This window comes from Anas acuta, chromosome 2 (genome assembly GCF_963932015.1).
Source record: "Anas acuta chromosome 2, bAnaAcu1.1, whole genome shotgun sequence".
Taxonomy (NCBI): Eukaryota; Metazoa; Chordata; class Aves; order Anseriformes; family Anatidae; genus Anas; species Anas acuta.
This window is the reverse complement of record NC_088980.1, coordinates 78,927,118-78,941,496: the sequence shown is the minus strand read 5'-3', so window position 1 is coordinate 78,941,496 and position 14,379 is coordinate 78,927,118. Positions and strand designations below refer to the sequence as shown.

Here is a 14,379-nt window from a genome sequence, read left to right as displayed (position 1 = left end):
TTCATTCCAGAATCGTTTTTGATTACAAAGTGAAGTTTTTCCTGTCTCCTCCTCTGCTCATGAAAAGAAGCATTTATGTTAATATCTGTTTATTTTGTTGGACAGGCCACTTTCTGATTCTGAACAGATCAACTTTTTAAAGAAAACAAGACTGTACATTCAGCAGCAAAAGTACGATGAAGCGGTAAGTGCACCTTTGCTATCGATCTTATAGAAACTTTGAGAACTTCTGTTATATGTAAATATATTTAGATTTGTTTAACTTAAACCAGAAAATATTTGTCCTTCTGATGCACATCTCACTTACCAACACAAATAAAATCCCATTATAAGTCTCCAACGTTTTGCATTTCATGACATCAACGCTATTGAACAATACTAACTTACTCAGTTTTTTCTCATAGCTATTAAACTTTTTGCTACCATTTCACAGTATAGCAGCACACAATGTATGTTTATCTTTTCCACTGTAAAAAAGAGTAAATTCAAAGAGAAACTAAAGAATGTAGATCATAATCATCCTTCCTAGGCTGCTAGTTGCATGAAAAAGTATGGTGACTTGCTCTGTCGTAGACCCTGCTTTGTTTTGTACTTCTCTTACCTGAACCAGCTGTTCATGTTTTTAATTTTGCATTTCACTTCGTGAGAAACTGAGAGCTTTATGTGGAATCATTCTGTGTTTTGCAAGTCTTGAATACCTTCCTAAGTGTTTTCTGCTACTCAGTGAGACAGGGTGCCTGACGGTTGCAGTTTGCCAGTGCTTGTAATTCTGACATTCACAGACATAATTTGCAGAGCTAAATGGTACAAAGACGACTTTCATTTTAACAGGTTTAGGTTAGTTACTGACTTTTGTGTGAAAAAGCCCATGAAAAAGTTGAATCTGTAAGATTGCATTTAACCTAGCAAATGCATGGAAGAATAATTCTGTTATGATAATAATCCTGCCAGTTTGAGTGTTGGGTAATAGAGAAACTAAGGTTGGAAAAGACCTCCAAGATCATCTGGTGCAACCATCACCCTGCTTCCAATGTCACCCACTAAACCATGTCCCTACGCACCAGGTCCAACCTTGCCTTGAACACCCCCAGTGATGGTGATGCCACCACTTCCCTGGGCAACCTGTTCCAATGCCTGTCTGCTCTTTCTGAGAAGAAAGGTCTCCTACTTGCTTGAATTGTTGCAGAGCAGTGCTTACACTGAGTCAAGGATTTGTCAGCTTCCCACTCTGTCCTGTCACTGGGCAGGCTAGGCATGCAGGAGGAGCTGGGAGGGGACAGAAGCAGGACAGCTGACCCCAACTGGCCCAAGAGATATTCCTACCATCCGGCATCATGCTGGACAAGTCCTGTAAGGTGGCTGGCTGGGGGTCTGCCTCAGAACAGACCTCTGGATGCCATTCCTAAGTAGCTGGTTAAACTTGGACAGTACTTGAAGCGCACTCAGGAGACATTACAATAAGAACAGGCTGGTCTGAACATCCCCAGGATATTCAAAGACATGAAGAGCTGTCTGAACTAGGCTGGAGGAGAAGAGGTGGGTGAAGGAGAAAAGGGGGAGCGAACAAGTGGGAAAAACCACCTCTGCCTGCCACCTGCATAGATTGGCTCCCTGAAGACAAAAGGCCCTTGAAATATCCTCTCCTGAGGCAGCCTATGCCAAGGATGCACGGAGCATCCAGGCCAGTCCCAGTAGGGTGCTTTTGCCACTCATTCCCAGTTAGGCTCATGCTCTTACAGGCCTCGGGTAGTTCTTGATGCCCTTATGATATCTCCCCCTTTGTCTTCCTGTTCCTTTGATGGCCGAGCCACTTTGGAGTAGCCTATCTCTTCTTCTTCTTCCTCCCAGACTCAGAAGGAGTTCCTCTGCTTTCTAAATGACCTGACTTTCTCATCCCTTTTTAAAAAGGGGCATGATGTTTCCCTTTTTCCACTCACCAGGGACATCGCCCGGCTGCCAGCACCTTTCAACTTGCATGGAGAGAGGCTTTCAGCCAGTTCCCTCTGCACCCTGCGATTCATGTCATCAGGTCCCATAGACCTGTACCTGTTGTTTAGATGCATCAGGTGGTCTCAAACCTGCTCTTTGCTTGCAGTGGGTGGGACTTTGCTCCCACAGCCTCCATCTACGGGTTCAGGGAAATGAAAGACTTGGGAAGCCTGCCTACCAGAGCAGATGGAGGCAAAGATGTTGTTGAGTACCTCAGCTTTCTCGACGTCTGTCGTTACCAAGTACTCAGGAAGAGAAACTCACTCCTAGGGTAAGAAATTAGCCACCTCTAATCACTTACACACTCCTATTTTCACCCCTCAGTCTATTTTCACAAATGTTAAAGGTGCATGGTGGTCCCTGGGGACTCCTCCTGTCACCCCAGCGCAGCAGCCCAAAGGAAGCTGGGTCCTCTCTTGTGCTGTTCCTGGAGGCTCCATGCAGAAGGGCTGCCACCTCTGGCACAAGGGCTGGGGGATAGGCACTATCAGCACTCACGCAACTCCTGAGCATTGGCAACAGATTTCTTTATTGCCAGGACGCCTTGCAGGTAAGCCTGCAGGACGTCCGTGGTGTTTGGGGGCTCCCAGCTAATGTTGGGGATGGAGCCCGCGCGCCGATGAGTAGGGGGCTGGCCGCGCACTCCTGCGACGCTCTTTCTGTGCTCGCAAGGCAGAGAACCAAGACGCGCCGCTGGAGTCCCACATCTGTTGTGGCCGAGGCAGATCCACTTCCATCGGCTCCTCCGTGTCTTGTGGAGGATCCACCTCCATGGGCTCCTCGGTGCTGGTCAGAAGCCTAAGCCAGTCCTTGCGCAGGAGTGCCCAAACAGGATGTCTTCCAGGCCGGGGTGCCGAACCATGGGGTCGTTCAGTTCCACGCCTGCGTCCACTGTCGGGTTGATTTCCGTGCGTGGATCCGACGCTGCCATCCGGTTTATGGGCCTGGCTGGGTCCCGCGCCGTGGTAGGGATGGTAGGCATGCCTGTGCTCCCTGTGGCCGTCGGACTGCTCCTGCTGCCTTGGCCCTGCGCCGCCGTTGCACCACTGGGAAAGCCCAGGCCCCCTGTGGCTGGATGGCTGAGGGGCCAGCCTGTTCCCCGCATGGTTGTGGTGCCAAGGGTACCAGCTGGAATTGTCACTGGGCTGCATGCCAGAGTGGCCTTGGGCACTGGTGCTTGCTGTGCCGCTGGTGCTCTGCCCGTGACGCTTCTTGTCGGCTGCCTTCCTTGCTGGTGCTTGCTGGGACTGCATCGCCGTCCCCTCACACCAACGAGGGCCGCCTCTCGCCTTGCTGCTTCTGGGCTGCCTTCTGCCGCGGATGCTGGCTGTCAGGGGGCCTCGAAGCTCAGCGAGTGGCAGGCCAGCGGCAGGGGGGCCTTTTTATAGGGCCCACGAGGCAGCGGTGGCCATTGTGACCTCAGCAAGCCCCTGTGATGGAGTGGTCCACGTGTGGCCAAAGGTGGCTGTGCTGGGAGCAGCCTGGAAGATGCCCTCATGTAGACAAGGAGGAGAGTTGGGGGGGCTGAGGACCCCTTTCCTGGGGCTGTTACCCGCAGGCCATTTGGCTTGCCAGAGAGAAAGGCTGCGCCTTGGCCACGGGGACTGCCCTGCACCTCCCATCCTGTGCCCTTCCTTTACTGTTAACACAGTTTTTTATGTAATGTTATTCTTTACGGACAAGAACAGAAGCAAGGTGTATCTTCAGCCCCAATGCCCACATGCGCTTTGTGCTCTGAATAAAGAATTTCTTCCTCACATCACATCTAATCTCCATCTCCCCTCCGTTTGTTCAAAGCCATTATTCCTTGCTCCATCGCCACACTCCCTGATAGAGTCCCTCTCCAGCTTTCTTTCGTCTGAACTTGGGCTTCCATAGAGGCTCTAGAGGTCCAGGGACTTGAGACCTCTTATACACAAACTTTATGCTCAGAGTGGCACCTCTGGTGGAGAGCTTGGCAACTCCGTCAGCCAGTTCCCTCAGGATCCTGGGATTCATGTCATCAAGTCCTATAGGCTTGTACCTGTTTAGATTCATCAGGTGGTGTCAAACCTGCTCTTCGCTGACAGTGGGTGGGACTTTGCTCCCCCAGCCTCCATCTATGGGTTCAGGGAAATGAAAGACTTGGGAAGCCTGCCTACCAGTGCAGATGGAGGAAAAAAAGTTGAGTGCCTCAGCTTTCTCCATGTCTGTCATTGCCAATTACTTAGCTAGAGAAACTCACTCCTAGGGTAAGAAATTAACCACCTACAATCACTCACACACTCCTATTTTCACCCCCAGTCTATTTTCACAAATGGTAGAGGTGCATGGTGGCCCCTGGGGACTCCTGCTGTCACCCCAGCACAGCAGCCCAAAGGGAGCTGGGTGCTCTCTTGTGCTGTTCCTGGAGGCTCTGTGCAGAAGGGCTGCCACCTCTGGCACAAGGGCTGGGGGATAGGCACTATCAGCACTCACACAACTCCTGAGCGTTGGCAACAGATTTCTTTATTGCCAGGACGCCTTGCAGGTAAGCCTGCAGGACGTCCGTGGTGTTTGGGGGCTCCGAGCTAATGCTGGCGATGGAGCCCGCGCGCCGATGAGTAGGGGGCTGGCCGCGCATTCCTGCGACGCTCCTTCTGTGCTCGCAAAGCAGAGAACCAAGACGCGCTGCTGGAGTCCCACATCTGTTGTGGCCGAGGCAGATCCACTTCCATCGGCTCCTCCGTGTCTTGTGGAGGATCCACCTCCATGGGCTCCTCGGTGCTGGTCAGAAGCCTAAGCCAGTCCTTGCGCAGGAGTGCCCAAACAGGATGTCTTCCAGGCCGGGGTGCCGAACCACGGGGTCGTTCAGTTCCACGCCTGCGTCCACTGTCGGGTTGATTTCCGTGCGTGGATCCGACGCTGCCATCCGGTTTATGGGCCTGGCTGGGTCCCGCGCCGTGGTAGGGATGGTAGGCGTGCCTGTGCTCCCTGTGGCCGTCGGACTGCTCCTGCTGCCTTGGCCCTGCGCCGCCGTTGCACCACTGGGAAAGCCCAGGCCCCCTGTGGCTGGATGGCTGAGGGGCCAGCCTGTTCCCCGCATGGTTGTGGTGCCAAGGGTACCAGTTGGAATTGTCACTGGGCTGCATGCCAGAGTGGCCTTGGGCACTGGTGTTTGCTGTGCCGCTGGTGCTCTGCCCGTGACGCTTCTTGTCGGCTGCCTTCCTTGCTGGTGCTTGCTGGGACTGCATCGCCGTCCCCTCACACCAACGAGGGCCGCCTCTCGCCTTGCTGCTTCTGGGCTGCCTTCTGCCGCGGATGCTGGCTGTCAGGGGGCCTCGAAGCTCAGCGAGTGGCAGGCCAGCGGCAGGGCGGCATTTTATAGGGCCCACGAGGCAGCGGTGGCCATTGTGACCTCAGCAAGCCCCTGTGATGGAGTGGTCCACGTGTGGTATGTTGGGAGTGGTCCGGAAGATACCCTCACATGGAGGAAGGCTGGCGGGGGCTGAGGGCACCTTGTGTGGGGCTGTTTCCCCCAGGCCATTTGGCTTGCCAGAGAGAAAGGCTGCGGCCATGGGGACTGCCCTGCACCTCCCATCCTGTGCCCTTCCTTTACTGTTAACACAGTTTTTTATGTAATGTTATTCTTTACGGACAAGAACAGAAGCAAGGTGTATCTTCAGCCCTATTGCCCATGTGCGTTTTGTGCTCTGAATAAAGAATTTCTTCCTCACATCACATCTAATCTCCATCTCCCCTCCGTTTGTTCAAAGCCATTATTCCTTGCTCCATCGCCACACTCCCTGATAGAGTCCCTCTCCAGCTTTCTTTCGTCTGAACTTGGGCTTCCATAGAGGCTCTAGAGGTCCAGGGACTTGAGACCTCTTATACACAAACTTTACCCTTTGCTCAGAGTGGCACCTCTGGTGGAGAGCTTGGCAACTCCATCAGCCAGTTCCCTCAGGATCCTGGGATTCATGTCATCAAGTCCTATAGGCTTGTACCTGTTTAGATTCATCAGGTGGTGTCAAACCTGCTCTTCGCTGACAGTGGGTGGGACTTTGCTCCCCCAGCCTCCATCTATGGGTTCAGGGAAATGAAAGACTTAGTAAGCCCATCTACCAGTGCAGATGGAGAAAAAATGTTGAGTACCTCAGCTTTCTCCATGTCTGTCATTGCCAATTACTCAGCTAGAGAAACTCACTCCTAATATAAGAAATTAGCTACCTCTAATCACTTACACACTCCTATTTTCACCCTTCAGTCTATTTTCACAAATGTTAAAGGTGCATGGTGGCCCCTGGGGACTCCTCCTGTCACCCCAGCACAGCAGCCCAAAGGGAGCTGGGTCCTCTCTTGTGCTGTTTCTGGAGGGTCTGTGCAGAAGGGCTGCCACCTCTGGCACAAGGGCTGGGGGATAGGAAAGAAGCACTCACACAACCCGTGAGCATTGGCAACAGAGTTCTTTATTGCCGGGACTTCCCACAGGTAAGCTTGCGGGATGTCTGTGGTGTTTGGGGGCTCCAAGCTAACGCTGGGGATGGAGCCTGCGCGATGAGTAGGGAGCTCGCCGGGCACTCCAGGAACGCTGTTGATGCGCTGTGGTGGCACAGAGGAAATACATGCCGGGGTTGTTGCAGCTCTGATCTGTCAGAGGTGGATCCACTTCCATCAGTTCCTCCACATCTGGTGGATCCATCTCCATGGGCTCCACGGTGTTTGGCAGAAGGACAAGCCACTTCTTGCCCGGGACTGCCCACACAGGATGGCTTCCATCCGGAATGTTCTCAGGCCAGGGTGCTGAACCAGGGGGTGGTCCAGTTCCACCCCTAGGCCCTGTGCTACTGTCTGGTTGATTTCCATGCAGGGGTTTGACGCTGCCGTCCATTTTACAGCCATGCCTGGGTCCCGCACCGTGTTCTGGATTATGGGCACATCTCTGCTCCCCACAGCTGTCTGCCTGATGCTCCTGCCTTCACCCCATGCCACTGTCATGCCTGTAGTAAGGCCCAGGCCCCCTGTCACTGGGTGTTTCAGTGGGCGGCCTGTTCCCTGTGTTGTTGTGGTACCACTGGTACCACTTATACATCTCTGTGGGCTGGGCACCAGAGGTCTCTCTAGCTCTGGTGTCTCTCATGCTCCCAGCACCATCCCTGTGCCCGCAACACCTCTCCTGCTCAGGTGCATTCCTTCTTGGTGCTTCTTTGGACAGCATGGCTGTCCTTGCGCACCAAGAGGCCTGCCACTCACCTCACTCTTCTGGTCTCCTTTCTGCCACACTGGCTGGCAGTCAGGGTGCCTCGAAGCTCAGCGAGTGGCGGGCTGGCTGCAGGGGGCCTGTTTTATAGGGCCCACGGGGCTGTGGTGGCCAGTGACCTCAGCAAGGCTCCACGGTGGAGTGGCCCACGCATGGCCAAAGGTGGTTGTGTTGGGAGTGGCCTGGAAGATGCCCTCACATGGAGAAGAAGGAGGGTTGGGGTACTGAGGGCCTCTTGTGTGGGGCTGGCTCCTCCGGGCCATTTAGCTTGCCAGAGAGAAAAGCTGCCCTTCAGCCACAGGGTCTGCCCTGCACCTCCCATCCTGTGCCCTGTGTTTATTGTTAACACCGTTTTTTACGTAATTTTGTTCTTTACGGACAAGAACAGAAGCAAGGTGTATCTTCAGCCCTAATGCCCATGTGCGCTTTGTGCTCTGAATAAAGAATTTCTTCCTCACATCACGTCTAATCTAAATCTCCCCTCCATTTATTCAAAGCCATCATTCCTTGCTCCATCGCTACACTCCCTGATAGAGTCCCTCTCCAGCTTTCTTTCATCTGAGCTTGGGCTTGCTCAGAGGCTCTAGAGGTCTAGGGACTCGAGACCTCTTACACACAAACTTTACCCCTTGTTTGCTTCAGGTACCCTATGTGTTCATGATCACTTTTTTGAGTACTAACTAATCAGGCTCTTCAATAGTTGATACACTTTTTTCTGTTGATTGAAACTTTGTCCCAACTTTTTGGTTTAATAGGATCTCTGTCACCTGCTTTAACAGATAACAGCAAGCAGGTGATGCCAGCACACTATAATTCATTTATTTTGAGGAACTTTGTGCCCTTCCAAGTGTTTGATGTGTAAGAGTTCTTCTCAAAGGATTTTGACAGCGAGACAAATGTTAAATATTATTGCCCTTATCCTTGTACTTGACCTCTTATCTGATCAAGGATGATCTGAACTTCTTTTTTCAAATATCCTAGTACTTTGTGGGTCATAGGGAGTAATGACACATTACTGATGGACATTTCCTCAAACTGAGCAGGAACTGGAAATCGAGTGCTCCAAGAGAAAAGAGTATTGTTTCTACTGGGAGATGGATGTGATATGTCCACTACTGTGCCTAGCCTTGAGAACCAGGCGAATTAATAAAGACAATTATAATAATAACAAAGTATTTAATGGATACTTGGGCATATAAAGAAGCATCATGATGTGTGCTTAACTCTTATTATACCCTTCCTTACAGATCTTTCCATTAATCAGAGAATCCTCTGTGACCATAAATTACACAGTTTTTTCCCATCTTTGGGAAAATCACTGGGGTCAGCACAGTGAGGGAGGTAGTGAGCTAGAGAGACTTGTGATTAAACTTAGTACAGTCCAGTATAATCTGTATCCATAGTCATCCTCCTATTTAAATGTGGTGCTCTCAGAAGCTTGTGACTGTTTTTTTTTTTCAGGGGGTCACCTGTAAAGGTCAAATGCTGATGGGACAAACAAGTGGTACGCTTTATAATAGATGGTGTTCAAGATAGATGGTGTGCTGCCTTTTGTGGCTCGGTTGGGTAGTGAAAGAGCCAAGTGATGGCTGACTTTATGTCCAACAGGAGTCTGAAGCAGTGCACACTCCAGTAGTTGATGTTGGCCAAAACACCATACCTGGTTGTACAGAGGACACGTGCCAGGAACGGCAGAACTGCTTGAGCTGCAGTTGTTGGTTGGGTTGATTTGTGGTATGGAGCTTACGTTACTTCAAACTGTTGCTTGTATTTTTTTTTTTTCTCTAGGTATCTCTGTGCAAAACCCTGATTAACCTTGCTTTGGAAGGCCTGTCGTATTACCATACTTATGACAGATTATTCCTGGGCCTAAGTATCGCAATGGGTTTCGTGGGATGGACGACTTACGTGATTCTGGTGATTGTCAAGACCCATACCAATTTGACTAAGACTGTCCAGAGTAGTAATAAGGTAGGTCAGAAATATACAGTGATTTCTCCCTTTTTTCAGGAAACTGCACACATTCCACTGTTCTGTTCTGTTGACCACAAATGGAAACAGCTGCTGTAATCCTGCCTGGTGTTATTGTTTGGACCATTAATTCAGATCAGTATTCCAATGCATTACAAGTCAGAATATGCAATACTGTGTTTTCTGAGTTTCTTTCTTACAACTGTGCATTTTACTAAATGCTAAAAAGCTATTAGAGAATCTGTCTTTAACCAGAAGTCAATTTTGAACTAACTGTAATAAAGTCAGCACTCTAGTAATGGACATTGTTATACAATGAACAATACAGACTTTTGGCTTCCATTTTGATTTTTGCTTTCTACTGTAGGGCCAAAAAAATTTGCGTGTAGATTTTTTTGTTCCTGTCCTCAGTAGTGGTGGGTAATCAGTCTTCAGAAGCCTTGCAATTCTATGATGGCATTTTTAAAATGTATAACCTGTTTTAATTGAAAGGTGAACTGTGGTTTCACAGGTCAGCTTGCACTCTTGCCCTTTACAATTTGCAAGAGTAGAGAAGAAAATATCAAAGAGGAAGCTCTTTTTAACAAGGTTATAATAGCTCGATTTTTCACAAAGCCCAAAATCCTAGGAAATTCATTTTTGTTTCAGTCATTCATCAGAAGAGAGAGACCTCAAAAAGGAGAACCAGCTAAAAGCTAGCATTTCACCAGGGGAAGATGAAAGCTTTACAGAGAGAAACAAACAAACAAACAAACAAAAAAACCCTCCCAGACTTAAGGATTTGTTTCAGAATAAAAGAAGTTGTTTAATTTGGCAATGAGTATTCCTGTAGCATCTGTACTGCCGTCAGTATATTACTCTGAGAAAATTCCCATCGTGCTATCTTGATGTTTTTACAACTGGCTGAAATGAGAGAGAGTCCTGGCTTTTAATGAAAATGATCAAACAGAATTAAATCAGAAAATATTCATAAGTGATGCACTGCATTACTTAGGTTTTCTTTCATCAAAGAACTTAGAAGAAGTAGTCCAAGATGCTTATGTTAGATATGAACAGAATAATTACAAAAATTAGACTGAATATTGGGTATGTTAAAAGCATAAGCAAAAATGTAGTATTTTTAGTCAACATAAAATTTCACTTCTAAAATAATTTGTTACTTTCAACAGGTAAAATCTCAAAAACGTTACACAAAACTTATGCCAGCGACACTGGTGGGGAAAAAAAGAGGTTCCTTCTGTTGCATGTAGAATTTTTCTTTTCACTGTTTTTATAACAGGCCCTTTTCTGTTTTCTTTTGTTTTGTTTTGTTTTTTTTTAGTGTTCATATATATTTAGGGAGTCACAGTGTGAGCCTGACGCTTCTTACATGGAAGTTATTTGCTTTACAGATAGTATCAGAGCTACTTAAAGAATATTGCTGAGAAACTAATCTACCATTGACAAATAGTTCTGCGCAAAGCCCAGCCGTATAAAATCCAGTAGCAGCCTTTGAATAATGAAACTGCATATCCTGTATATGTCATCTATAAAAGCCTGTGGCTTCTTATGCTGCTTATGAGAAAACATTTTTTTTTCTTTTGGGGTGGGGTGTTGTTTCACTTAGTAAAAAGCCTAACCTTTTAATCTATTTTTAAACATTCACAGAAAATGTGAAATCAGTTTCTGTCTTCAATGCATGACCAGTTATTGGATTGTATAATCTTTATCTCGGCATGGAATAAAATGTTGATTGTGTGTGGTTTACTCGTTCGACGATAAATTCCATTGTGTGTGTATCATATCTATACATATTCATTTTGTGTACGTGTCAGCAAATGTAAAATTTAAAACTAATGGAACCAAATTGCATTAGGTCAGCTTTCTGTGTGACTTTTTTTTTTCCTTTAATGGCGTATCTTAGCAGAAATTGTATTTTAAAAATCATTTAGAACTTGCATTTGCTGTCAGCTTAGATCAGGGCAGTTTCATGTCAATTACGGCGGGGAGGAGAACAAAAACTGCTAACCCATCGATGTGACCTGCTAATTGAGTGTCTTGTCTTCTCAGCACATCTAGCATAGTCGTGTATCCTTTGAAATAACTCATTCAGAGGAACTGGCAGTTCTGTTATTAAAAGAAAACAGATTCTTCAGTCATTACCTAGCCATTGTGCTGAGGACTGCTCCGTTGCTAAAGCTGCCTTCACAACCTCAAGTTGCAATACCAAAAGATAAAATTGTTCATTTCAAACTTGCATGTAATCTTCCTTTACCTGAAGAAAGAAAAGTAGTTCAATGACCAAGTAAAAGGTGGATGGATTGACCGTTTAATGCTCTTCTTTGTGCAAGTGAGAGCCTGCTGCTAACTGCTGATTAGTCCCCATCAGCCTGTGCTGCCTCTTCAGCAGGTGCATCAGTCTTTGCACTGGGAAAAAATGGGTTGGCTCACAGGGCAGCTCCTGCACCACCGTCCTTGCTTTCATCTCTGCTTTGTTAGCAGGAAATTGAATTTGGGGCTGGCTTAGCTTAATGCCCAAAGGTGGAAACTACAGGGGATCAAGAGTAACGTAGGGGAATTTAGCTGTGGAAGGCTAGTGGCAATCTCCCTTCGGTAGCTGCCAGTAAATCCTGAAGAGCTGATCTCAGTAGGAGTCGATGTCTTGTATTTTAATTTGTTTCTCTTATAAATGCCTCAAGTAGGAGAAGGAGACGTGTGCTAATGGAATTTTCATTAAATGCTTTGACTGTAATGCTCTGAACTTGAACTCAAAAGGTTATACTTCGAGTCTATTTTTAGAACCTAAATTTAAGAGTTGTTTTTTGTTTTTTTTTTTTCCAAGACTCTTCATGCTCTGACTTCCACTGGACTTCAAACTTCTGTTGAACTTAAATAGTGTTGCACGCATTAGGCTTCCAGATTGTGCAAGTGCACTTTGCCTGTGCAGACTTTACTGCAGGACCCTACATAGAGCAATATTTAGAAGTAGATCTTCAAATCCTTCTGCAGCTTTTTAATTGGTCTGTGGAAACAGCATCCAGAGTTGTATTCATAGACATGAGGCAGCTTGAGTGGCTGTTCTAACATAGCATTTGCTTTAGGGTGTAACTCCACAAGTGGAAAATAGCTTGTAGTTTAAACCATTTCATTGCTGTTTTAGTGATGTTTGTCTAACCATTTGTTTTTCAGGAATCTGCAGTGCTCTTGTACGGTTTTGCATTTGTTGGGATGATGATAACGTTTTTCCTGTTGATCCAAACGTCTCCTTGGACATACTACATATACTGTCTGTTGCCTGTACCCGTATGGTATGCAGTTATGAGAGAGTGAGTAAAGAATACGTTTTAGAAATCATGTTTTATAAAACCAAGTCTGTGTGTCCTTTTTGTTGATAATTAAATTATTTCTGTAAGTTTGGAAGAAAAATAGATACAACTGTAATTAAATTTGGTGAAATGTTTTCTGAGACATTCCAGAGTACTCTGGTTTATATTTCGCTTGACATATAGAACAGTTTCCAAACAGACTAATGCAGCTGCCAGTTCTAGAAGATATCTTTTCTTTTAGCAAAAATAAATTCATGTTATTCCAAGATGAGATGTTTTCAGTACTTTGGAACAAACAGGTGCTAAAATCTTGACCAAAAATGGGTAAAATGGAGCGGGTTGTTCCTTTTCTTTAGTTATTCTGAAATGGTCTGATCCTGGGAATGTTAGGTGTGCTGAACTCCAGCTGCTTTTGGAGAAGATGTGCGAGTCATATTGAGGATTGTGCTCTGATACTGAAGTGAACTGGTCTTGTTTGGCTTTAACTTGACTAAATATCTCACGTTCAACAAGACTTCTTCCTTTCTGTTTTCTATTACTTCCATAATCTACTGGCAATTCTGTAGATACCAACTAGGTATTATTCAGGGAAAATGAGACCAACTGCAGTTAGATAATGAGCTGCCTCATAAAACACTGGAAGAGATAACTGTTTTTTTTTCCCTCTAAAGCATGTGAATGTTTCATCAGTTATGATGGACATTAAGCACAGCATAACCAAAGATGTTCATAAACTCAGAGTCAATTTGGATAAAAAGCAATCTGAAGCTTGTCCAAATACTCATGGAGATATGCCAGAAATGGGAGAGAAAAAACTAAAGGTTTTCATTGTAGGTTTTATATCAAATAAAACTGGGCAGAAGGAGCCTCAGGCCATCACCCAATCTTAATTTCTAGCTGCAGACAGGATCTGCAATACCTCGGTCATTTCTTGTGCTCTGACCCCTCGCCCCTGTCCTTCAAAGCAGTAAAATTTTATATTATTTCTGTTGTGTTACAGTAATGGTTATTGTGTTCCATTGTTTTGAACAGACTTCATGTTATTCAAAACCTCGCTGCAAATCTCCGGTCACTTCCAATCAGCCAGTCTCTAGGATTCATCTTGATTTCTATACTTGGAATTGAAATACTAGTAAGTATCTTATTTGTATGTATCAACAGGGTATCTCATTGCTACCATTTCTCTCTTTGAGGAATTGTAGGTTTTATTAATGTGCTTGGTTTTCAATCTTATGTTGAATTTTCTTTATTAGGTTTTCAGCTTTTTCTACCGCGCTACACTCACTGTGGGTCTTCTTGTGTTTGCTGGCTGGCCAGTGATCACACAGCTGTGGGTTCAAGCAAAGGTACTGTAAGGTTTTTATTGCTTTATTTAACAACAACAACAACAAAAACATTTTAAATGACTGGCAGATGATTTCATCTTAGGATGTTGGGATTCATCTCTTTTGTAATGCTGCTTCTGATTCTTTTTCAGTTATGCTCTAACTCTGATCTCTATCAGCAGCATGTAGCAAAGCAAGGGAATTTCATGTGATTTGGATAGAATTCTCATATACGAGACAAGCAATAGGATTGGTTAAGAATCAGAACTGATTTGACAGACATTTTGACTGACAGCTGTCATGCATCCTAGTCTACACTGATTTTAGGCAAGAACAGTTGTAATCTTTCTAGATTACAACCTGACAGAATTCTCGTTTTTTTCCTGGAGTCCAGTATCCTGGCTGTTGCTGTCATGTGTCATGCTTCTGTCCTCATTCCAGGATAGCTATGAGCTAGCTATCAGTTTTCTGTTGGTAGTGACAAGAAAAATGGTTGGTTTAAAGTCATATGAAGTGCACATCATTTATTGAATTGTCACAGTGACAAAAGCATTGACATACATGACTGGTG

The 14,379-nt window shown here is 46.1% G+C and overlaps 1 protein-coding gene across 6 annotated transcripts in view; it reads left to right on the top strand.

Annotated features, from left to right (window-relative positions):
• Window positions 1–14,379, top strand: part of PIGN (phosphatidylinositol glycan anchor biosynthesis class N) — a 105,609-nt gene that overhangs the window by 56,957 nt on the left and 34,273 nt on the right. For all 6 annotated transcript variants that reach the window (XM_068670892.1, XM_068670894.1, XM_068670891.1 and 3 more), the window contains exons 13-17: window positions 106–184; window positions 8,996–9,178; window positions 12,347–12,483; window positions 13,516–13,615; window positions 13,737–13,829. In XM_068670892.1, coding sequence (XP_068526993.1) covers window positions 106–184; window positions 8,996–9,178; window positions 12,347–12,483; window positions 13,516–13,615; window positions 13,737–13,829 — 592 coding nt within the window. The remainder of the gene's footprint in view (window positions 1–105; window positions 185–8,995; window positions 9,179–12,346; window positions 12,484–13,515; window positions 13,616–13,736; window positions 13,830–14,379) is intronic.